The 25,580-nt window shown below is 37.7% G+C and overlaps 1 protein-coding gene across 1 annotated transcript in view; it reads right to left on the reverse strand.

Annotated features, from left to right (window-relative positions):
• FRAS1 (Fraser extracellular matrix complex subunit 1) overlaps nt 1-25,580 on the reverse strand; it is a 426,196-nt gene that overhangs the window by 95,111 nt on the left and 305,505 nt on the right. The window contains exons 33-38 of the mRNA XM_058722162.1: nt 17,974-18,088; nt 15,328-15,465; nt 13,187-13,219; nt 4,998-5,129; nt 3,533-3,658; nt 1,293-1,540 (exon numbers count right to left, since the gene is read on the reverse strand). Of these exons, the coding sequence (XP_058578145.1) occupies nt 1,293-1,540; nt 3,533-3,658; nt 4,998-5,129; nt 13,187-13,219; nt 15,328-15,465; nt 17,974-18,088 (792 nt within the window). The remainder of the gene's footprint in view (nt 1-1,292; nt 1,541-3,532; nt 3,659-4,997; nt 5,130-13,186; nt 13,220-15,327; nt 15,466-17,973; nt 18,089-25,580) is intronic.

Below are 25,580 nucleotides of genomic sequence, written 5' to 3' on the forward strand. Positions count from 1 at the left end.
ATGCAGCTTATAATACACAGTTAATGGGCAGGAACTGCTCCTGGAGAGCTATTTTGGCCTGTCAAACATTTTTCAAGCCTTGGTGATCTATTGATTAAATCTATATTCATACATTTTTATGAATTCATGAGTTTCATAAGATTCAAAAGACCATAACCTATGGTAAAAATCACCTGTCAATTAAGAAAAAAACAAAATCAAAGCTGTTCTGAAGCTCTACTGGACCCATGAGAAGAATCAGGGTGGAATGCAGTTTCCCATAATTTAAGAAAAGACAATTTCAGGGCTAAATCTGTGCTAAAGCAATTGAAGCAATTGTTCCCAGGCTAAGGCTTTATCTTACATGCTACTATTCAGGACTAGATTTTATAGCTAGACTATTTAGCCCAGAAAAGGATTACTTAAAACTATATAGTATTTAAAAAGGCGGGGGACAGGTCATTAGTTGGAATTTTAACATTGGTAAGGAAAAATTCAATACTAAGAATGATTACCATTCAGATAATCATCCTTATTTTCAAGGTATTTGCCAAAACTATTCATTATGTTTACATGGATAATTCATGTATGTTTACAATGCACACAACTGAAAAATAAAATTAATTATACTTATCCTTAGCTCCAGAGGTGGAATCAAAGAAAGAAGAAGAGTTTAATTAACCAGGATCACTTAGCAAATTAATGCCAGATGGGGAAAAAATGCAGAGTCCCTAAATCTAAACCTTGGTCCCCTAAACACACTGCTTCCTTTGGGGCATGGGATGGGGGTGAGTCAGTAATCTTGCCTAGGGAATCTGGCAGAGATGCACTGCCAAAGGGGTGTGCCAGCATTCTGTCTAGAGCTGGCTCTGAGACAAAAGCTGGTGAAAAGTGGGCTTCTTCTCAGTGGGCCATGAAATATCATAAGTTATTAGTCATTAATCAGACAAGTTCTTCTAAAACGCTCTTTCCTGAAAATTCCCACTCAAAATATTATGGATGGGGCTTCAAAAAAAATGGGGACTTGGGTTTTTCTGACACCAGCAATGTTCCTTGTTGGCAATCACCCATCCCTACACAATCTCATTGTGTTTTCATCAAAGTTTTGCTCGTTCCTTTGTCTGTTCATGAGACACTAGGAGCAACCTGAGTAAACACTGTAACTCCTTCTAAGAGTAGAACTATTGGGAAAGTTGAGAAAAAACTTCCTTATCTGGCCATATACCTGATGTCCCAAATATTCAGCCATAGTCTTATTTTCTAGTCAGGCCCAGGGATGGGGCGCAGTGAACAAGAGCGGGGCAAGAACTTACAACATAAGCAAGATGTGACCTGGTGATTATGGCCGTGCTTTTACTAGCAACTGTAATGCTCAGAGAGGCGCCGGCAGCCAGCTGAGGCCCTGGGTCCTCTGACAGTGACACCTCCACTCTTACTTCCACGGTTGTCACCGAGGTGCCATCTGTGACTGAGATCTCCATGCTGTCTTCCCGGGCGGAGGAGCCGTCGTGTAGATACTGCAGAGCATTTTTCTCAATGTCTTCATATGTGAAAGTGTCACCTTTTGAGAATAAAACAAAGTGCAAAACCAATTACTTCTGGGAATAACACTTTTCATGTATATAACACCTTTGTTCTCAGTATTTCAAAGTACATATAGGATCATAAACTCTGGGAGTTGTAAGTTAATTAGTCCAACCACCCACCCAATATAGGATTCCTTTTATACCACTCTTGAAAAGGGGTTATTTAGCCTGCCCTTCAACACTTCTCAAGGTGGGAGGCTCACTGTTTTACAAGGTAGCTAATTCTACTGGAGAGGGCCCTAATTTTTGTAAGTTCTTAATCATATTGAGCCCAAATCTGTTTCTGTAAGATTCAGGCATCATTCTTAGTTCTAGCGAATTAAAGGTCAAGCCTCTATTCTTTATGATAACGCTTCTAGAATCTAATCTTGACACTAGAATTCTTTTGAGAAAGGTATGAAAATAAATTATGTTTGATGAATCTGTAGAGGTCTTTATTTTAGTTGGGAGTATAAAGTTTTTCTAAAATAAAAAATATCTAAAAATTGAAAAACCTACTTAAAGTTAGAAATCCAAACTTTCTAAGTCTAGAGTACTAATTTGTGATAGATTTTATAGGCATCGTGTGAAATAAGTTTCAAGGTCATATAACTTTGGGGAAAATAGGTTTAAACAAAATTTAAAACTAAAAATTTTTGAACTGCAGGATTTACTAGAATTTTAGAATCTTCGATATATAAGTATTAAAGCATTTCAAAATTGTTTGGTCATGGAATCCTTTATGAGAAATGCCCCTTAGTGCCATGGACCCCAAGGATTCTAGAGAGTACAACTGAGGAATTGGTATTCTTGGATGTTATTTGCAATTCTATTCCCTGATAGATTATTGGCTGTAATAATTGGTATTATGAATGAGACTAAAGAATTTATTCATTTTCTGTATTTGTCTTCCAAGCCTTCTCTTTTAACATTGTGTTATTGTGACTTACTGGTGCTAGTGGTATTGAGCCTTAAAAAAAGGTAATAAAACTAATATTTTATATATATCTTTGTATCTTATATATTAATTATACAAATATAAGCTAAATATACTGTTAAAGAAGCTGGGCTCTGACTGTTAATGCTCTTAAAGTAGTTCCCTTAGGATGCTAGAAATTTATTCTGATGACATTTCTTGTGTCCAGTAAATTTTTTAAAAATCCGCCTTTGACTCCCAAATGCTGATTGGTTCTTCTTCAAATTCTATCTACCTTCAAGGTCAGAGGCTTGCCCCCCTCTCTCTGCAGGGATATTCAAATGAATGCATGATTACATACCTATTAGGAATTATATAAAGGTTTTGAGAAAGTACAGATTGTTAAAATAAGCATATAGCATTCCAAAGTGATTACTTTGAAAGGGATAATACTCACTTTGATATATATGGGCTGACTATTAAAAATTAGATTAGTTGTGTTCCTTGTGCTTCTCTCTGTTTTCTAAACAATCAACATGTCTTATTTTTTATAATTGGAGAGAGTGTAAGAAATATTATTTTGGAAAGCTGGTCACATCACCTACCATAGTGTTACATCACAAAGACAATACTCAAAAAATGTGTTTCCTTTTCTATGGATGAGGATATGTGCAGTTTATATTATCAGAGTTTCAGTGCTAAAAATATTGTGAAGATTAACATACCAAACTAAGGAAGACAAATTCATCTTCATGAACAAACCATAGGAAAGTGGCAGCTGACACTTCCTATGAGGTTGTTCTAAATGTATTTACTCCAGGTAAATCGACCAATTCAACTAATTTCACCAACAACATGAGGAAACAGCTTCATAGTTTGGGGTGTGGGTGATGGCACAGAGAAAGAAGTCCCAAATATTTCAGCCAATGGGCTAAAAGCTAAAAGTTTTTCCTTTTTCAGTGTCTCCTCATAGTTTGTCCCACAGAGTGGCTTTCCTTCTTGTCTGAGACACATAAAACTGACTATAGAGCAAGAAATTCTCCAAGCAGTCAATGACAGAGTAAGCAGCTACCTGTGGCCATGGGCCCTTTGAACTTGGCTGTGTACTTAAGGAGCACGCCATGCTCTGGAGGTTTCCGGAGCTCAAAGAAGAATTCTTCAGGTGCTATCTCGGTATCTCTTACTACCAGCTGAAGTCCTGCAGTCAGGAGACAAATCATACGACAGGATGTGGGTACGTTAAAAAAAACTCTATGCCCTGGGGTGCCTGGGTGGCTTAGCTACTTATGTGTCCAACTTCAGCTCAGGTCATGATCTCACAGCTCGTGGGTTCAAGCCCTGTGTTGGGCTATGTGCTGACAGCTTGGAGCCTGGAGCCTGCTTTGGATTCTGTGTCTCCCCTCTCTGCCACTCCCCCGTTCTCCCTCTCTCTCTCTTTCTTCCTTTCTCTTTCTCTTTCTCTCTCTCAAAAATAATACACATTCAAAAAAATTTTTTTAACTGCATGCCCTGCATATATTACAGCCACAGGGCAGGCTGGAAGCCATGTGGTAGACAATCTGATGGCCATCAGAAGGCAGTGTTTAACTCCAATCAACCACAAAAGAGTGAAAATTGATAATACAGTCAATTCTCAAATTGCAAATAGTTAACCTACTTTTAAAAGTTAATTGATAAGTAGGTAGTTCTCAATTAAGAACACTTTTCCTCTTCTATACAAATGAGGGCATGGAAACCAACATTAGGTCAGTCCTGACCTGCGGGGGTAGGTTTTCTTACAGAAAATGTTCCTAGAAACTGTTTTTGCTTTTCACTATTTTTTACCTTCTTTTTCTGAACCTACACAAGAACAAAATTGTTTTAACATCAGCTGCTATGGCCATGACAGAAGTGAGAAAGAGTAGGGTAGAAGTGACAGTCGGCTTGTTTAGAAATTGGATGATAATTAATTTCTGGCCAATACTCATGGGTAGAAACTGGATGAGGATCTGTAGAGAACAGCTAACAAAACCACAACATCCACTGTTTGCTTTTAAAATGTACTTAGTGAAAGAATAAAGAAAATCCTAAAAAGTAGGTACACTAATAGGTAAATAAAATCACATCCAAAATAACAGGACCAACTCCTCACAACTTCTGAAGGTTACTATGATCTGTTGTCTCTCCTGTTTCTCTTTACTTTCCAAACAAAACAGGAGCAGTCACTGAAACTGCTCCCCTCTTTTCTGCTCTCTACTCTCCTTTGTTAACTTTGTACTTTAGTGATGGCAACAAATCAAACTCCCGGAGTCTAGAAAATGAATTCTGTGTTGTATCCCATCACTGAACATTGACCTCTGAAGGGTTTATTTCCTTTTCTCTGTGCTGTTTCTATTTGCATGGAAATGGGCGGAGGGAAGGAAACAGGTGAGAATGCATGCACCTTTTGGAAGAGGAGGTCACTACTTTTTGGCAAGCATCAAGAGGTTTAAACAGGGACTGTGGCTGAATTATGGTTCCATTTCCAAAGGCATGTTTCTTTCAGGTTCAGTTCTTACCTATAGAAGAGCTGCCTCCTGGGCTGACCTCAAGCAGTGGAGCTGTGACCTGGAACACAGGCGGGTGCCGATCAGTGGGAAGCAAGTGAATGGTGAGGACCATCTCCGGACTTGTGTGATCTCCATCTGAAACTGGAAAGGACACACACACACACACACACACACATCAACTTGTAGTCTGGTCACCATCAGGCTGCTTCCACAAACAGGTAGCCAGAAGCTTTTTTAGATTACCTTAACACCTTACAGAGATGCTTACAAATGGAAAAAGTAAGCAAGCAAGTAAGATACTGTGGGCTATTCTAACAAAGCTTTTTCTACTGGATAATGAAAAGGCTAAAGGACCATAATAACAAGTCATTCTAAGTTTCACAAGGTGATATTGGTAAACACTAGGGGAAAGGAAAGTAACACAAAATCTGCACTCTTAGATGATGCTGGTAAAGACTTATTTTTTTTATTTATGGAATTATTTTTTGACTCCTTCTCCTATTTCAGAAAAATATTTTCTTTTGAGTGATCGCATTTAGAAAAGACATGCCTATGTCTCCTTAGAAAAGAACTTTTTGAAAAAGATAGAAAATACCCATACAAGTTTCTCTAATGGCATTTGTTTGGAAGCAAGCAGACCCAGTTTTTTTTTACCTGAACGTTATACACAATGCAGTAAATGGAAGATACTTTTGCGAACAGAACAATGACTTCAAGATTTTATTTCCTTGGATTATCTGACATCCAAGTGAACACTGATCACCTGAAGGACACAAAGGCAGAGGTGCCTGGCCCTTGACTCCTTTCCCCTTTCTTACCTTACGACGCCCTTGTGGGGCGCCTGGGTGGCTCATGTGGTTAAGAGTTCGAGTTCAGTTCAGGTCAAGATCTCACAATTTGTGAGTTGGAGCCCTGCATGGAGCTCTCTGCTGTTATTGAGGAGCCTGCTTTGGATTCTCTGTCTCCCTCTCTCTCTCTGCTCCTCCCCTCCCCACAAAAATAAATAAACATTAAAAAATAAAAAATAAAAAATACCCTCTCTTCTCTAAAAGCCAGGTTTGGAAGAATATGTGTACTATCAGTTCACCAATGTGTTTATCTGTAGTGGCTAGTAAGGAAACTGTACTGTTGATTATTTCAAATGTGTAGTATGCTTTCATATGGGTTGGTTTCCTTCTTCCCTTTCTTCTAGACTTAGTAACAAGCCTGTAGGAATCTGACATCTACTTAAGCAAAGTAAAGCATTGCTCAGGGCCTCCTACTAATGACATTTGGGTTTTATATTTGCCTTTTCCTTGAGAACAGATCTAAAAGATATGGCTGGATTTTATAAGGTACAGAGCAGTCCAGAAATAGTCCTACTGAAGGCCAGGAGACATTACCCTTGTGACATGAAGGTTTCATGGTCCTGGTCATTCAGATAAGTGTCACAATTATTGCCCCTGCTTCTTTGTTTATGCTCAATCTCCTCTCTGGATCATCAAAGATAGGGACAAATAATTCTTAACTTTGGAGAGTTTGGGGACAAACATAATGAACTTTTCCATAAATCTCAGTGGGTTCTGATTCTCTGAGGTCCCTGGAATCTAAGTTAAGAACACCTATGTTAAATAAAAATCATAGTTAAAAGATATAATTTTACTTTTTAAAATTGTTTTATGTTGATATCATTTTTTTTTTTTTAGAGAGAGAGAGAGTGAGCAAGTGGGAGGGAGGGGCAGAGGGAGAGACAGAGAATCTTAACCAGGCTCCATGCCCAGTGAAGAGTCTGACATGGGGCTCGATTCCATGACTCTGGGGTCATGACCTGAGTTGAAATCAAGAGTCAGACACAATTGACAGAGCCATCCAGGTGTCCCATACACTGACTCCATTTTTAAGTTGGGAGGGAACCTCAGGGAGCCTTCCACATCCTCACTTTTACAGAAGAGGGAAGGGGCCCTGAAACTTAAAAGCCTTGGTAATATCACACAGCTGTCAGTGTGACCAAGGTGTATCCTTTTCTCTGTAAGTAAATGGAAGAAAGCTATTTTCTGGCACATATTTTATAACTAGAAAATATATCAAGAGGATTCAGAATTTTGTAAGCAAATATAAGAACTTATAATAAAAATGTTAGTAATTACAAGTCTAGGTGTCCCTTTGAGCAACATTTCTGATTTCTCTGAGAAACAGTCAAACTGCCTCTTAAGGTCAGATGCCTCCTGCAGGAACCATTTGCCTTGTGTATTTTCCTTGCTTAGGGCGGCTCTGCAGAGCACGTATGCTTATTTTGAAGCAGCCAGGTCAGGAATATCAACTTTCCTTCTCATCTTAGTTGATTAACCAAATGAGCTATTCTCCTTCATTCTACGGGTTAATATCAGGGCTTGGGCTTGTTGCCACCTTAGTTCATTATGTGCCTAATTTAAAATTTTCTCTCACAAAACCCTCCTAAAGGAGATAGCTTCCTTCCTACCAGTTTCCAAAAGTTTTTCTCCTTAAAAAAAAAGGGAACCTCTTACACCCTTCACAACAATTAACTCAAATGGATCATGGAGCTAAATATAGAATGCAGTAATACTATAAGGCTCCTAGAAGACAATATAGGAGATAACTTAGAAATGACCTTGGGTGATGCCTCTTTAGATACAACACAAAACATATGATCCTTGAAAGAAATCATGGATAAGCTGGACTTCATTAAAATTAAAAACTTCTGCTCTGTGAACAATGTCAAGTGTATGAAAGGACAAGTCACAAATTGAAGAAAAAATGTGCAAAAGACCCATCTGATAAAGGATTGTTATTCAAAATGTACAAAGAACTCATAAAACCCAACAATAAGAAAACGAACAGCCTGATTAAAAAAATGGGCCAAAGACCTTAACAGACACCTCACCAAAGAAGATACATAGATGGCAAATCACATGAAAAGATGCTCCTCATCATATGTCAGCAGAGACATGCAAATTAAAACAATAATAAGATGCCATTACATACCAATTTAAATGGCCAAAATCTGGAACACTGACAATACCAAATGCTGACAAAGATGTGGGTCAAAAAGAACTCTTATACATTGCTGGTGGGAATGCAAAATGGTACAGCCATTTTGGAAGACAGTTTGGCTTTTTTTTTTTTTTAAACAAAACTAAATATATTCTTATCGTATGACACAGCACCTGCACTCTTTGGTATTTACCCAAAGTAGTTGAAAACTTAGGTCCAAAGCCTGCACCCAGATGCAGATGTATTTACAATTGCTAAAACTTGGAAGCAACCAAAATGTCCTTTAGTAGATGAATGGATAAATAAATTGTGGTACCTCTAGACAATGGAATGTTATTCAGCACCAAAAAGAAATGAGTTACTAAGCCACGCAAAGACATGGAGGAACCTTAAATGTATATTGCTAAGTGACATAAGCCAATCTGAAAATACCACATTTTTTTTGTCCTAACTCTCCACATGGTTTTATTATTTTTTTTTGATATGAAATTTATTGTCAAATTGGTTTCCATACAACACCCAGTGCTCATCCCTACAGGTGCCCTCCTCAATACTCATCATCCACCCTCCCCTCCCTCCCACCCCCCATCAACCCTCAGTTTGTTCTCAGTTTTTAAGAGTGTCTTATGTTTTGGCTCCCTCCCTCTCTTTTTTTTTTTCCTGCCCTTCCCCCATGGTCTTCTGTTAAGTTTCTCAGGATCCACATAAGAGTGAAAACATATGGTATGTGGAGTGTTGATGCATAGGGGCACTTGTACCCCAATGTTTATAGCAGCACTTTCAACAATAGCCAAATTATGGAAAGAGCCTAAATGTCCATCAACTGATGAAAGGATAAAGAAATTTTGCCAATGAGAAAGAATGAAATATGGCCTTTTGTAGCAACGTGGATGGAACTGGAGAGTGTTATGCTAAGTGAAATAAGTCATACAGAAAAAATACCACATTTTATAGGATTCTTACTATATGACATTCTGGAAAAGACAAAACTATGGAAGACAATGAAAAGAAGAGTGGTTGCTAAAGGAGGGAAGTAGGGAAGGGAGATGAATAGGAAGAGCATAGAGGATTCTTAGGGCAGTGAAAATACTCTATATGACATTATAATAATCCATTATAATAATGGATAAATGTCATTATTCACTGGCCAAAACCCAAAGAATGTACAACGCCAAGAATGAACCCAAACTATAGATTTCGGTTGATTATGATACATTAGTATAGGTTCATCCTTAGTAAAAAATCTACTGTTCTGATGAGTGATATTGACAATGGGAGAAGCTATGCTATGCATGTGTCGGGGCAGGGTGAGTAAGGGAAATCTCTGTACCTTACTCTCATTTTTTTGTAAACCTGAAACTGCTCTAAAAAATTAAAATTTTAAAATCATTTAAAAAAATTACTCAACCATATATATATATATGTATATATGTATATATATATATACATATATACATATATACATATATGTATATATATACATATATACATATGTGTGTGTATATATATATATATATACACACACATATATATATATATGTATATAAAAGATACATATATACATATAGAAGAAAAAGCCTCAGGCAGAAACAAGATAAATTAATTTAAGGTCACCCCAACATCTATTTCCTCTAGTCTGTATGATAAGTTCAAGGATCATTTAACTTCACGTCCCAGAGAAGTTAATAGTTAACCCCTTCACCTAATTAAGCTTTTGGGTAAAAGTTGAGGTTTGGAAACCAAATAGGCACACTATTACAATACTTGTTTTTCATGACCAACACATATGCAGCCCAGACTAAATTAAATATCTCATGCTCAGTGTCAGAAACATGTATTAAAATCTTTGCTCTACTGTTTACCAGGACTGGAAATCTAGGCGATTACTTACTCTATTGACCTGTAGTTTTCCCAGCTTTAAAATGCTAAACATAATACTTTAAAATGCTAAAAATAGTATTGTTATAAGGATTAAATTAGACAACTTGTACTGAAAATTGTTTTGTAAAATGTAAAATACTATATAATCTGTTGTATATTATTAATGATTGTATGAACTATCTAGAAGCTTATCACTGGAAATGAGCTGATACTGGATTCACATCAACAAATGACAAAATAGTCGAAAAAGAAATAAAAGGCATCTAAATTGGAAAGGAAGAAGTAAAACTGTCACTATTTGCAGATGGCACATTATATATAGAAAAACCTAGATGCCACCAAAAGAAACTATTAGAACTAATAAACAAATTTAGTAAAGTAATATGATACAAAATCAATATGCTAAAATCTGTTGATTTCTATATCCTAATAATAAGCTATCAGAGATGTTCAGAAAATAATCCCATTTATAACTACATCAAAAAGAATGAAATACCTAGGAATAAATTTAACCAAGTAGGTGAAATATCTGTGCTCTGAACTATAAGATACTGATGAAAGAAACTGGAGAAGACATAATAAATGTAAGGATATTTCATGCTCATGGATTAGAAGAACTAATATTGTCAAAAGGTCCATAATACTCAATGCAATCTACAGATTCTAAGCAATCCCATCAAATTTCCAAAGGCATTTTCCACAGAAATAGGACCAATTATTCTAATTTTGTATGAAACTATAAAAGACCCCAAAAAGACAAAGCAATCTTGAGAAAGAAAAACAAAGCTGAAGGCATCATGCTCTCTCATTCCGAATTGTATTACAATGCCACAGTAATCAAAACAGCATAACATTGGCACAAAAATAGATCAACAGAATCAACAGAGATCAACAGTATAGAATAGAGAGCCCAGAAATAAACTTACATATATACAGTCAATTAATTTATGACAAAGGGGCCACAAATATACAATGAAAAGGACAGTCTCTTCAATAAATTGTGTTGGGAAAATTGGACAGCCACATGCAAATGAAGGAAACTCTACCATTATCTTATACCCCCCACACAAAATAACTCAATATGGATTAAATACTTGCATGTAAGACCTGAAACTATAAAACTCTTGGAAGAAAACAAAGGTGGAAGCTCTTTGATGCTGGCCTTGGTGATGATTTTTTGGGATTTGAAACCAAAAGCAAAGGCACCAAAAGCAAACATAAACAAGTGGGACTACATCACACTAAAAAGTTTCTGCACAGCAAAGAAAACCATCAACAAAATGAAAAGGCAAAGTACCAAATGGGAGAAGATATTTGCAAATTATGTATCTGATAAGGGGTTAATATCCGAAATATATAAAGAACTCATAAAACTCAATAGCCCCAAACCCAACAATCCAATTAAAAAATAGGCAGAATACCTGAATAGTCATTTTTCTAAAGACATAGAGATGGCCAACAGGTACATGAAAAAATGCTCATCATCACCGATCATCAGGGAAATGCAAACCAAAACCACAAGGAGATATCACCTCACATATGTTAGAATGACTATTATCCAAAGGGCAAGAAATAACAGTGTGGGCTAGGATGTGGAGAAAAGAGAACCTTGTGCACTGTGGATGGGAATATAAACTAGTACAGGCTCTATGGAAAATAGTTCAAAGTTTCCACAAAAAATTAAAAGAGAAATACCTCATTATCCAGCAATCCATTTCTGGGTATTTATCCAAAGAAAATGAAAACACTAACTTGAAAAGAGATATGCACCCCATGATTATTGCAGCACTATTAACAATAGCCATGACATGAAGCAGCCTAAGTGTCCATTTAACAAATGGATAAAGAAAAGGTAGTATATATATGCAATGAAATATTATTCAGTCATAAAAAAGGAGAAACTCTTGCCATTTGCAATGACATGGACAGACCTTAAGGGCATTATGCTAAATGAAATAGGTCAGACAGAGAAAAGACAACCACCATATGATCTCACTGATTTGTGGGATCTAAAGTAAACAAACCAGCAAATAAACAAAAAACAAAAAACCCAAGCTCCTAGCTAGAGGACAAACTGCTGGTTGTCAGAGGTGGGGTGGGGGCGGGGTATGAAATGAGTGAAGGGAGCCAAAAGGGACAAACTTCTAGTTATAAAAAAAGTCATGGGCATGTAATGTACAGCATGGCAACTACAGTTAATAATTCAGTATAGCATATTTGAAAGTTTCAAAGACAGTAAATGTAAAAGTTATACTAACAAGAAAAAATAATTTGTAACTATTTATGGTGACTGATGTTAACCAGATGTACTGTTGTGATCACTTTGCAATATATACAAATACTGAATCATTCTGCTGTACACCTGAAACTAATATATTATATATCAATTTGTTATGTGTCTTATGTCAATTCAATCTCAATTAAAAAAACAAAAAACAATGATCCAACAATGAAATTTACAACAAGTAAAAATCACAACACGTGTGATTTTTAACCCTCAAAAAAGGAAAGAAAGTCTGGGAGTTTGAGGGAGATGACTTTCTCTCTAACCAAAATTTATCCTACACGAAATATAATAGGACAGACATATGGATGGTTGATTCCAATGGAATAGTCAAACCCACCTAAACAGCAATTTCAGGATTATAGCCAACCATCCTCACACCAGATCTAAACAAGAAAGCTTGTCCCTGTGTTGCTCCTCATAGATGCCAGGTCTGACTGTGCTTCTGCTTACTGGCACTCACCTTCTACTGCATTGTGAACTAAAGCTGGAATGCTGGGGTCTTCTACACACAGCTTTCATTTCCCTCCAGTAGCAAGGCATTCAATGAAAGGCTCAATTCAAGACTATATACAACCACTGCCCATTAGCTGAGTGTCACAGAGGAATGACTGTGCCAACCATTGTTCTGGGAGCTTTACATATATGCAATTATTAGTTATTATCCCCACTGATGAGTGAGGCATTCAGGCATAGAGAGGTTAAGAAACTTTCCCAGAGTAGGCTGACCCTCGGGGCAGCCTCTGAATCCAGAGGCTAACCTCTTAACCACTATTACCTCTCTTTAATAGATATTGGGATTGGTTGAAATGGGGCTTGAACAACACTAATCTTTCGGATATTTGATGGATTACTTTTTCTATGAATACAAAGTTACACTATTACTATTTAGTCATGTGATCATTTCAGAAAAACTTGTCTTATATAACTTTTAAGGAGTTCTTAGAAAATAATGCAAGTAATGATGAAGGGAACAAAAAGAAAGGACTAATAAGGAAAGGAAAATTCCATTTTCTAATAAAATTGCTATTAAAATCTTCACCTGTGAAGTGAAATTTCACCGATTCAGGGAGACCTGAAAGAACAGAAAAGAGAAAATCAGTGTACTAAGCATTTTGGGATCAGAAATAGATGGAGAAGGTACAAAATATGGGGCAGAGGTTAGAAAAGGAAAGGATGTTTTAATCTAAATTATTATGGTTTAAGGAAAGATCACCCGGTCTTTTGTTAATATTATGTTGAATTTAATGGTGCCATCGCTAATTTTAAGTAACAAAAAGAACTGTAGAGTAGAATAATTTTATATCCCAGTAGTTAGAGTGATTTATAATACATTCATTCAGATTCCATTTTATCAGTACATAAAATCCTACAAATCAGTGAATGTGGGTAATGTCGTATATCACTGACAAGGCTCTTTGGTGGGTCAATTCCATCGTAGAATTGAGTGATGCCAGGGACATTGATTTACACATTGTAATGATGTGAGAGATTTATCTCATGGCATTTATCTCATAGATTATATAGGACAGGACTCTGTTCTCACTAAAAAGGCTTTAGGAATTTAGGCAAGTATAATAGGTATGGACATAACTTCAACCATGGTTGACATGTTTTCTTTCCCCCTACTCCCAGGATATTTTGAGTTTCTTTGTAAAGTAGGTCTTGTCAAGTTAGAGAACCATGAACATTTTAATGGGCTATTAGTTATCCAGTTACTAAACACTGGGGATATTCCCTAGAGAAGAGGCCTATGCTCACGCTTAAATATGTTCAATATAATTGAAGAGTTAATCATTTTCTGGACAATTGCATTTAACATAAATAATGGAAAATATTATTTTAAATGTTTGCCATGATTTAAAATGTAACTCTAAAATTATTTAACCCGTGTTCAACTTACCATAGGAAATCACCAGCTGTTCTGTATGAATAAAGCTACTATATAAAAATAATATTCCATATTAATCATGTTATGTGGCACATACATCTTAAAGATCGTAAGGAAACAGCATTCAAGATTTTTAGAATAATTCCAGATTCTATACAATACAGAAGTATTTACAAAACTCCTGCATTCTACTCAGCAGCTTTGATTACTGGGTCAAGGGGACAGATGAGGGATAGCAAAGATTAACTATCATGACTAGGTGGTAGGGCACAAAATGGCTCAAATTAGAAATTCAGCTATTCTTTCATTCAGTTTTCTCTTCCTTTAAAAAAGGTGGCTTCTATCAAATCCCAGCCCCAAATGTTGACTGCATTCTCCATTCCTGCATGGGACTTTCTCTGAGGTAGTAGGGGATGCTTCTCCCTAGATTCCTCTTACCCACAGCCCATCCACCCATGGCCTCCTCCTCAAATCCACTCACATCACTGTAGTCAAAGAGTTCCTTATAAAAAGCTATCTCCCCAGATCTTAAAACCTCCACTGTGTTCCTATTGTTCTTGGGATAAAGATCCCAAGGCTTATAGGGCCTCTAAGGTCTGGCCTCTATCTCTTCCTCCAGACTCATCCTTGTTCTGCTGTTCCAGACACATTGACCTTTTTTTTTTTTTTTTTAAGCCCCAGAATGCCACATTCTCTCCCTCCCCAGGGCCTCTTCACATGGAGTGTATGGCCTTCCTTTGGAAGTGTTCTCCCAATATCCCAACATGCACATTTAGGCTAATTAGCATCCACACGTCCCTCCACTGTCAATGCCTCCCTGAGTCAGCCACCATTGAACCCTCAGTATAGGTCAGTCTTGTCACTTCTAATTCTACCACTGAACATTTCTTCTTTCTATCCAGAGCTCTTCTCTTAGTCTACAATTAAACATTCATTACTGGGATTATTTCTCAAATTCTGTCTCCATACATAGATCCCAAAACTCAGCAAGAACAGGATTCATGTCTCTTTTTGCTCACCACTATATCTCCAAGACCTCACTGTATGTGATTGACACATAGGAGGTACAAATAAAGATTTACTGAAAGCATTCCTGCATGCACGAATAAGAAAAATAATGACAAACTGAGCCCCAACTACATATTGGTCTACAAGTCTCAAGCTATTTTGAACAGCTATAAAGCAGTGTCACTAAACTGTCCAGAAGGACAACAGGAAGAGTCAGGGAGAACCTGCCATGAAGATCCACAAAGAGCAGTTTGGGTGCCTCAAAATAGAGAGGAAGGCATTACCAGCGAAGGAGAAGGCCATGATTTCCTGGAGATGAGGAGCTGCAGGGGGAGGACGGTACATGATTTTTCCCTGGTTAATATCTTCTTGCGTGAAATACCGGATTGGAAAGTGAGGCTGGTCCCTGTGTTCGATGATCCCTGGGGAGGAAGAGACTCAGAGTGAGCATGAACAGTAATTCTGATGGCTGACTGAATGACCAGAGCCATAAAGCTGCCTTTCCCACTGATGGGAGTCTTTTATACTTCAAGAACAATTGCTCTCTAGTTTCTCTTATCATACCATTCTCCAAGCATTCAGGAAAAGAGTGAATCTAAAACCCAAATAGACTTTAACAGCATCTTTTAAAAAATGTTTAACTGAAGTATAATTGACATACAATATGCTATTAGTTTCAGTGTACAACTTAGTGATTTGGCAATTATAGACATTATGAAATGCTCCCCACAATTAAGTATAGTTACCATCTATCACTATACAAAGTTATTACAATATTATTGACTATATTCCCTATATTTATTTTATAACTGGAAGTTTGAGCCTCTTAATCCCCTTTACCTATTTTTCCCATCACCCTACCTATCTCCCCTCTGGAAACTACCAGTTTATTCTTTGTATTTATGAGTCTGTTTGTGTTTGTTTGTTCATTTGTTTTATTTTTTAGATTCACACATAAATAAAGAGCATATGGTATTTGTCTTTCTCTGTCTGACTTATTTCACTTAGTAGGATACCCTCTAGGTCCATCCATGTTGTGATGAATGGTAAGATTTCATTCTTCTATGGATGAGTAACATAACATTCCAGTGTGTGTGTGTGTGTGTGTGTGTGTGTGTGTGTGTGTGTGTGTGTGTATACATATCACATCTTCTTTATTCACCTATTGATGGACACCAAGGTTGTGTCTCTATCTTAGCTATTGTAAATAATGGTGCAATAATTATAAGGGTGAATATATCTTTTTGAATTAGAGTTTTTGTTTTCCTTGGGTAAACACCCAGAAATGCAATGATTGCATATAGTAGTTCTATATGATCAGGACGTATTTAATTTTTTTGAGAAACCACCAGTGTAAATTGGTGACTGCACCAATTTACATTCCCACCACCAGTGCCCAAGGCTTCTCTTTTCTCCATATCCTCGCCAATACTCGTAATGTCTTACCTTTTTGATACTAGCTATCCTGACTTGTGTGAGGTGATATCTCATTGTGGTTTTGGTTTGCATTTCCCTGATGCTTAGTGATGCTGAACATCTTCTCATGGGTGAAACCCAAATAGATTCTTGACTAGGATTCATTGACTATAAACAATAGTAAGATGTAAATTACTGCCCCTAATATAACTCAGACTAGGTAATTCTCCACAAGTCATAGACATTGTACCATAATTACAAGATTCTCTTAATTGAGTTTAAGTTCAAAGGTCAAGGTTGCTGAGAAAATGACATAGACTGGTCTCCTGGTTAGGCTATAATGAGAACTTTCTCAATTTATGCCTTTTCTTCAGAAATACCTCAGTTTCTGTGATAATCTTTGGCAACAGTAACATGGATCATGACTATTCTAAGAATTGGATTTGCAATTATTATTCTGCTTGTGATAATGCTTTAGGGGCTAAAAAATTTTCCTATCATTTCTAAATTTCTCAGGTATAAAAATAATGCTGCTATGATCACCTTTCATGTCCTATCAACACTTTGAAAGAAGGACACATGTGAGAGTTGGTGTTGAACTAACTCAAGTTATGAGGGTCTGAGAGACCCATGCCATTCTCCAGAAGACAGCCCCGGCTGCTGGATGGAGAGAACTGTACCTTCTACCCTGGCAATGTAGGGAGAACAGCTCTTGCTGTGACTTAGCAGGTTTTAAAAAAAGTGAAGGATGACTTTTAAGAGTTTAATTTCTCTGGATTTTATCAAAAGGGTAATAAAATTTAATTTTTTATTTCTCCTGGGGGATTTGATGATGTGAAAAGACTTTCATCTAGGGCAGTGGTTGGTCTTGGGAAGGCAGAATTTGCCTTAACAGAAGCTAATCTCCTCTCCATGAGGGACAGCCACACTTCTGTTAGGGATAGGCTTATTAGTTAAGCCCAAAAGTAAGAAATCTAAAGGATGAAGACAGATGGCAGGGGCCTACCTTTCCTCTGACTATAGTTCCACATTTTCATTTTTCCCCATGGGTGAAGAGTAGCTTACCCAAATGGGAAAGGAATGGACTATGTATGGTTCAGCCCCTTCTGTGCTTTCTGGCAGAGCTCCTTGTCCTGAGCACATGCTCATTCTGGTCTGTTCACCTATCGTAACTTCACTGGGGCAGGATCTGTCCCTACAGACAGTGCTTGTCTGTCCAGTTCTGCCTGTACGTGAGAGGGTGCACTCAACCCAGTGACTGAGATTATATGCACACCATGTTCTCCAGCACAACTCTGTCATACCAATGCTGACACATTCATCCCCATCTGTCTGACCACAGTGTCTCTCTCTTAATTGGTCTTAAATTCAGAACAGGGGAGCAAAGGTATGAATAACTGTCACTCCTTAAATCCTCAACAAGTATATGCAGACAAAACTTCAGAGCTTTGAAGATAAGTCAACCATTAGATAACAACAGCATCACTCAAAAGATCATTTACTGTACATCTTACCTTGATTTGGATGCAGAGGTAAAGTGATATTATATATAATCTTTCCGCTTGGTCTCTCAGAGTTTACAAAAGAGAGGGAATGAGGCTGAATCACAGTCAGGCCATCTTCCCGAGCCTAAACAAAGTTTAAGGAGGAAGAAGAACAAATGGTGTGATGAAAACAAAAGCCAGAGGGGGAAAAAAAAGCCTTATTAAAAAAGCAAAAGGAAAAAGCAAAACAAACAAACAAACAAAACAAAACAAAGGACCTCATTTTGGGCTTTTAAATTAATCACACACAGCAAAATTTTCTCTGAAAGTTCAGAAGAAGGATGTGGTATCTTGCACTGCAGATCTGTCTTGGTGTTAAGAACCTCCCAGGGTTATAGAACCTTCTTCTGGTTCTCTTGTACCCCAACTCTCCTCTCCCCTGCACTCTGCCAGTTTTGTGTCAGTGCATGTTGTAGGAGTCTCAATATGATCACTTTTCCCTAGTTTTGGAACTCATAGTGGTACATATTTGAAAATGGGGACACCTGGGTGGCTCAGTCCATTAAGCATTTGACTCTTGGTTCAAGTCATGATCTCATGGTTCGTGAGATCAACCCCACGTTTGGGCTTTGCACTGACAGCACAGAGTCTACTTGGGATTCTCTCTCTCCCTTTCTCTATGCCTCTCCTCTGTGTGTGCATGCACACACACATTCTCATTCTCTCTCTCTCTCTCAAAATAAACAAAAGAAAAAAAAAAGAAAATGAACCATCACAACTGGCTACTCTGCTATTCTGCTCTTCACAGCTGGGTCACTACATCTTTGCTCCTCTAACTTAATGAGCTAAGGTTGTATCTGGTAAGAAGCCCTCCCTAATCCCCCCCAGCTTTGCTAATGGGAACTGTGACCCAAACATCCATCCATCCTTCCTTCCTTCCTTCCTTCCTTCCTTCCTTCCTTCCTTCCTTCCTTCCTTCCTTTCTTCCCTTTTCTCCCTCCCACTCTCCCTCCCTTTCCTTTCCTTTCCTTTCCTTTCCTTTCCTTTCCTTTCCTTTCCTTTCCTTTCCTTTCCTTTCCTTTCCTTTCCTCCCCTTCCCTCCCCTTTCCTCTCCTCCCCTCTCCTTCCTTCCTTCCTTCCTTCGTTCCTTCCTTCCAACAGTGGTAGCTTCAAAGGCCCAAAGATGAACTCACCTCAGACACCAAAGGAGTCTCATTATTTGAATTCAGAGATTTAACAATTATCTATTAAAGCACATAAAAATAGTCAATGTTATCTTTGTCTCCATTGCACTATTCAAAAGAACTAGCTATTGCTTTTGGGGTATTTCTCAATACCCAATAAAGGGGTCGAGCAAAATTAATCAAAAGACCAATGTGTACATATTTTTTACTGTCCATTCACCTGTGTACAGCCATAACCCACCAATAGTGACAACGCTCAAAAAAAGAAAAAAGGGAAAAGAAAGAGATTTTGAATCTCATGACCAGGTATAACAGTGAGTTGGGGACAGCAGCAAAAACACAGAGTGGAGATGAGAAAAGGGAAAAGTGTGTGAGCATGGGCCCCTTGCCTGGGTCACATATGCTGTTAACAAAACAGAACAAAAATATCCGGCTCATTGCAGGCTCTTCCTAACTGACCCCTGAAGGGTTAGAGTTTGACATGCTCTCCTGCTCTTTGAAGCTCTGCTTCTTGAAGAAGGAATTTCCCCATTTAGGAAAGGATTAAGTAGGGCTCAGTAATTCTCATGGAGGAGGGCGTGGTAGTCTTCCTTTTAACCGTGAAAAGATTGAAGGTTGCAGTTGCTTTGTAAGTGTCCTGAAGGCACGCATGTCCTGGGGAGAGGCAGCTTTGCAGGTTAGGACAACCCTCCTAGAGTAAAGAGTCATATTTCAGGCCACTGCTCAGGTCTGGAATGTAATGAGCAAGGAAAATAAGAATTACAAATAGCAGCTGGTCTCTCACCCTAAAATAAAACAAGTAAGGACAACAAATTAAAAATATATGCCCCATGTAAGGTGTTTACAGCCCATGCCTGTGTGCACACACCCATAAATGTATACATGTGTGGGCGCAGCAACATGGGCACAGAAGTGTAGACTCAGCACATTGTTCAGTACCATTTGCCACCTTTTAATCTCAAAACCATCAGGATAACTGAATGTTCTCAGAGTAGTAGGAGATATTTTTGAAAATCTAGATGTCCCTAAAATAAAGCAATAAGAAGAGGGAACGGAATAGGAGCATGGCTAAAGGGAAATATATTCCAGCCAAGATGACAGATAATTTATTATGGAATTTATTATTACTATTTCCCTACTAATAGAAATAGGAACTAGGTAGAAAAAGGAAGAATTCGATTTTCTGAAGAAAGCAATATTGAGTCTGAGATATATCAAAGTATAATCAATTTTAATATTGGCTATTTGGAATATTTATCAATTAAACATAGTAAGAAATGAAAGATTAAATTTTATGGAAATCATTACAGAAGACACATTTTTATTAAGATATCTGTCAACAAAAGAAGATTACAGAATAATGGTTTTCATAATACCCATATTGCATCTGAATATATCTAGAATCCAATTGCTTCTCCCCACTGCCACTGCCAGCACCCTGTTGGGAGCCACAATTTCTCACCTGGATCATCAACAGGACAGCCTCCCTACTGCTCTCTTGCCCCACCTACAGTGTATTTCAACACAACAGTCAGCCAGGGAAGATTAGACCCTTGCTGCCCAACACCCAGTAATGGCTCTCCATTTTGCTCTGAAAAAAAGCAAAGTCCCTACAATGGCCTGTGAGGACCTTGTAAGGTCTGCCCCAACTCCTCCCTCTGCCCCTCTCTCTGCTGCCCCCAACACACACACTTGACACATCTGTGAGTTTGACCAGATGACTGTCATTTTCACTCACTCTGCTCCAGCCATGCTGGCTACCTTGCTGTTCCTTGAACATCTAAGCACATTCCCAACTGGATGTCTCTGAACACATGGTTCCCTGGGCCTGGAATGCCTTTCCCTCAGGTGTCTGCTGGGCTATCTCCCTCACCTCCTGCAAATCTTTCTTTAAACATCATTGTCCTAATAAAGCTCACCTCATTTAGAACTGCAACCTGGGTTTCTCCTGTTCCCACCACATTTCTGATCCCTCGACCTAGATCTACTTTTTGTTTTACCATAATAGTTTCACTAACATACAACATATGAGTTACTTATTATTTTGTTTATTACTTATTGTCTATTCTCTCCTGACCTGCCAAGAGAATGGAAACTCCATGAGAACGTGGATTTTTGTTTGTTCATGGACAGATCCCAAGCACCTAGCACATGGCACATGGAAGTGCTTGATAACAATTTGTTGAGTGGATGAAAAATATCATTAGGAAAAGATTAAGCTAAGAAATAAAATAATGAAAATATTTTTGTAACAACTTAATTAAAAAAATATTTTCCATGGTCTTGCAATGTCATCTAAATAATTAGAGGGCCAAAACATTTTAACATGTAAGTCTTAGCAAAGTATATGTGACTTAAATCTTTAAAAATCCCTAAGTCAGGATTTATAAACAACATTATCATTTCAACCTCTATTAGAAGCAAGACCACTTTCCCATGTTGACTGTCATAAAACCAAAGCAGCAATGCCCATGGCTGGCCTGAGAAATTATGAGGATGAGATGAGTAAAATGGAGGTTTTACAAGAAGCCATCTTCTCACATAGTTTAGTTCAGACAAAATTAATTCATTCACATATTCATGTGGAAAATATTTAGTAAGAACCTAATATGGGAAGGTACCGAGCAAAGAACTGTGGCAGATGTAAGATGAATCAGATATAGATTCTTTCCTTAAGGATTTCCAGTTTTTAGTGAGGGAAGTTCATAAATAGCTCCACTGTACAAACTGCTAAGTAGCTTGAAAGGCTCAGATAAAGCACAGTAGGAATTCCAAGGATAAAGAAACATTTCTAGAAATTGCAGATAATGATTTTATTAGTGTTTGAAGGGTCTCAAGAAAAAACACGGACACATAAGCCCGCAGCCAGAAAACAAATACAGCATGCCTAGACTTGAGTCTACAAGACAAGGGATCAGCTGTTCCAACTGAATCCTTGCTAACCCCAATAAGAGTGGTTTTAAGAGACCTCTTGTTACAGCAATCACTGGAAACAAATGGAACTAGAAAGACTTGTTCGAGGCCTTTTTCTTAGGTCGTGACCTTGGGAAACCCAACTCTGAGTAGCACAACCATTTGAAAAAAGGAAGTAAAAAATATTCTGTCTTTCACATTAAGAGATAAAAGAATTTTCTTCCCCCTTAAGAGAGGAATTGGAAATAGGATGTTCAAAGTGTGTGTATGCATGTGCATACACATATGATTAAATTATTTGAATTTGAAAGTGATATAGTTTAGGGAGTTATTAGCTATGTGAAAATAGGTCTGAAAATGATTCATTTAGTCAACAAATAGTTACTAAGCAGCTCTTCTATAAGCCATTGTGCTAGATGCTGGGGAAGATACCAAGATTAATTAGTCAAAGATTTTGCCCTTAAAGATCTTCTAAGTCAAGTAGTGGATGATTAGTTGGAAGACTGAACTGATATAAATCTATTAACTTATTTGCTGAATCTCACACTGTACTATGCTATTATTGATAAACATGCGTGTTTACAGATCTCCCTGCCCAAATATGATATATATCCCAAATATACATATCTCATATGTTTATATATATATGTATATATATATGTGTGTGTGTATGTATGTATGTATATACATACATACATACACACACACATATATCTTATAATATTATACATATATGTATACATCTTATACATGTATGTATGCACATACATCTGGTGGAACATCAGAAACAAAAGTCTAAGGATCTTATATTTGATGAAGGAGAGCATTACAGAAAGGCCACAGAACAAATTTCCATTTTGGCAGGTATTTGTTTTTGTTGCTTTTTACTCTATATAATCTCCCTGGGGAATCTCAGGCCCAAGGATTAAACCACTACCCACCATTAATGATTCTCAGAGGTTTATCTCCCACCGAGAATATGTTTTGCCAGCCCTTAATAGGCACACATTTTATAAGCACATCCCAAACTGAACCCATCATATCTTCCACCTCTCCCCCTTGCCCTGAAGTCCCCATACATTCCTCATCTTTATGAATGGCATCTTTACATATTCAGCAACTGGGCTGTTTTGCTCTCTTCCTATATCTAGTTAACCACTATGTCTCTAAATATCTTTTAATCTCTATTTTTTTTTTTTTTACCATCTTAACCACTTTAGGTGCACAGTATAGTAGTGTTCACTATATATGTATCATTGTGGAACAGATTTCTAGAACTTTTTCATCTTACAAAACTGAAACTCTATATCCACTGAACAAAAACAACTCCTCTTTGCCCTCTCCCTACCTCTACCCCCTCCCACCTCTGCAGGGGCAACTACCATTCCACTTTCTGTCTCAAAAAGTTTTACTACTTTAGATAGCTCATATAAGTAGAATCGTACAGTATCTGTCCTTTTGTGACTGGCTTATTTCACTTCGGATAATGTCCTTAAGGTTCATACATATTGCAGCATGGCAGGATTTCCTTCTTCTTTAAGATTGACTAATATTCCATTGTTGTGTATACCACATTTTCTCTATGCATTTATCTGCTGGAGGGCATTTAGGATGCTTCTGCCTCTGAGCCATTAGGAATAATGCTGCAATGTACATGGGTGTGCCAGTATCTCTTTGAGATCTCACTGTGAATGTTCATCGCCACTGCACGTGGTACATGCCACTAACCCTTCATGTTCTAGATGACTGCAACAGCTTATTTCTTGACCAATTTGTTCTCTGTTTGGACCCCATGTGGGTGTTCTTTACCCTACAGCCAGAATGATCTTCCTAAATTGAAAATCTGATCATGCCCCCTCTCTGCTATGAATTCTTCAACATCCTACTTGCCCCAACAGCCTCTCAGAACAAAATGGAAACTCTTCATCTTATCTGTAAGATCCTCTATGATCTGACTTTCATTTCTTGTTTCTTTTTCACATAGAGATTTATGCTCTGGCCAACTGAACTCTCTGTAATTCCTCAAACATGTCATGTTCTCCTGTTTCTCCAACGTTTTTCACCTGCTGCTCATCTGCCTCAAACGAATTTCCCCATATTTGCAGTCTAGATAAATGGGGTTTCAAGTAGGGTGAGCAGAGCAGAAGCAACAGTATCACCTGGAAACTTGTTGGAAATGCAAAGTCTCAGCCCTGTACTAGACCTACTGAACCAGAAAACTCTGGGGTGGGCTCCAGCAATCTGTGATTTAACAAACTGTATAGGTGATCCCAATGCAGGCTGAAGTTGAGACCATGCTCTAGACATAATTTACACATCAACCAACTCAGTTCACCTCCAAGAGGAAGCTTCGATGACCTCCCCCATGCCTTACCGAACTAGGTGTCTCCTTATTTGCTTCCATATTGTGACTCTGCTTGCATATCACATCATGGCATTTATCGCTATATTCTCATTGCTTACTTACTTGCGTGTTTTAGACTCTAATTTCCACACTGAACCTCCAATATGTTCCACAGCACTTGGGATAACTTAGGGGCCCAAAAGTGTTTATTTGAATGATTGATTGATTGGAGAGGTGGACTCCTACCCTTAAACACATATATGAATATACCATATATTTATTTAGCATAAATATATATTCATAGTGTATTTATTTACAAATATGTATAAAACTTGTGTGCTTAGATGAGTCTAAGTCACTGAATAGAAAATGTCTTTTTATCACAGATTATAAGTATATCCTATAGTAATGGCTCTCATTAATATCATAAGAATTTCAAACTGTGTTTTAAGGGATAAAGAGTGAGCTAATCACATTTTACAGTAAACTCACCTTTGTGATATCCTAAATTACACGGGACAGATCTAATTTACAAACATGCAACCTGAGACCCTAAAGGTTAAGTAACTTGAGAAGTCTCTAGAGTCCACAACAACAGAGTGGGAATGGCTCCTGGCCCATTTTTCCCTCTAAACTCCAAACAACAGTGCATTAGCATTTGGCAAGCAATGCATATGCACATTTTTCTTTACACTTTAGAGAAAATTCTGATCCAAGTTCCTTCAGTCAGAATGATGAATTATAGACTTTATAGTGCTGCTGAATTATGATTTCTTTAAATTATGGTTTATGGTGGAAATGCCGATACCAGCTATTCATTAAAAACTTTCTGTTTCCCCCTTTATGTCTCTGTCATGCCCCAGACCCATAATTTCTAAAACTATAGCTGCTCTCTTTGTTGTGGCTCAGGGCTGATACACTGCTTTGGGGTGTAATTATGTGGGTGCTAACTAAAATGTGAATCCTTAATGATTAATTTATAAGGTCTTGTATGCTTGTGGTTCTGTCTAGAACAGGGGTTCTGGCATTACATATCCACTGGATATAGGGTTACAGTGGAGTTACTAATTGTCTGAACTAAGCTTCATGTACTAATTTAGCTGTCACCTTGCTTCAAACTTTTCCACATGCCCACACTCCTTCCTACACGGCACACGAGAACTTCTGCGATCTAGCTCACGAACCTCCACATCCTC

The sequence above is a fragment of the Neofelis nebulosa genome, chromosome 3, assembly GCF_028018385.1.
Source record: "Neofelis nebulosa isolate mNeoNeb1 chromosome 3, mNeoNeb1.pri, whole genome shotgun sequence".
NCBI classification, from domain to species: Eukaryota; Metazoa; Chordata; class Mammalia; order Carnivora; family Felidae; genus Neofelis; species Neofelis nebulosa.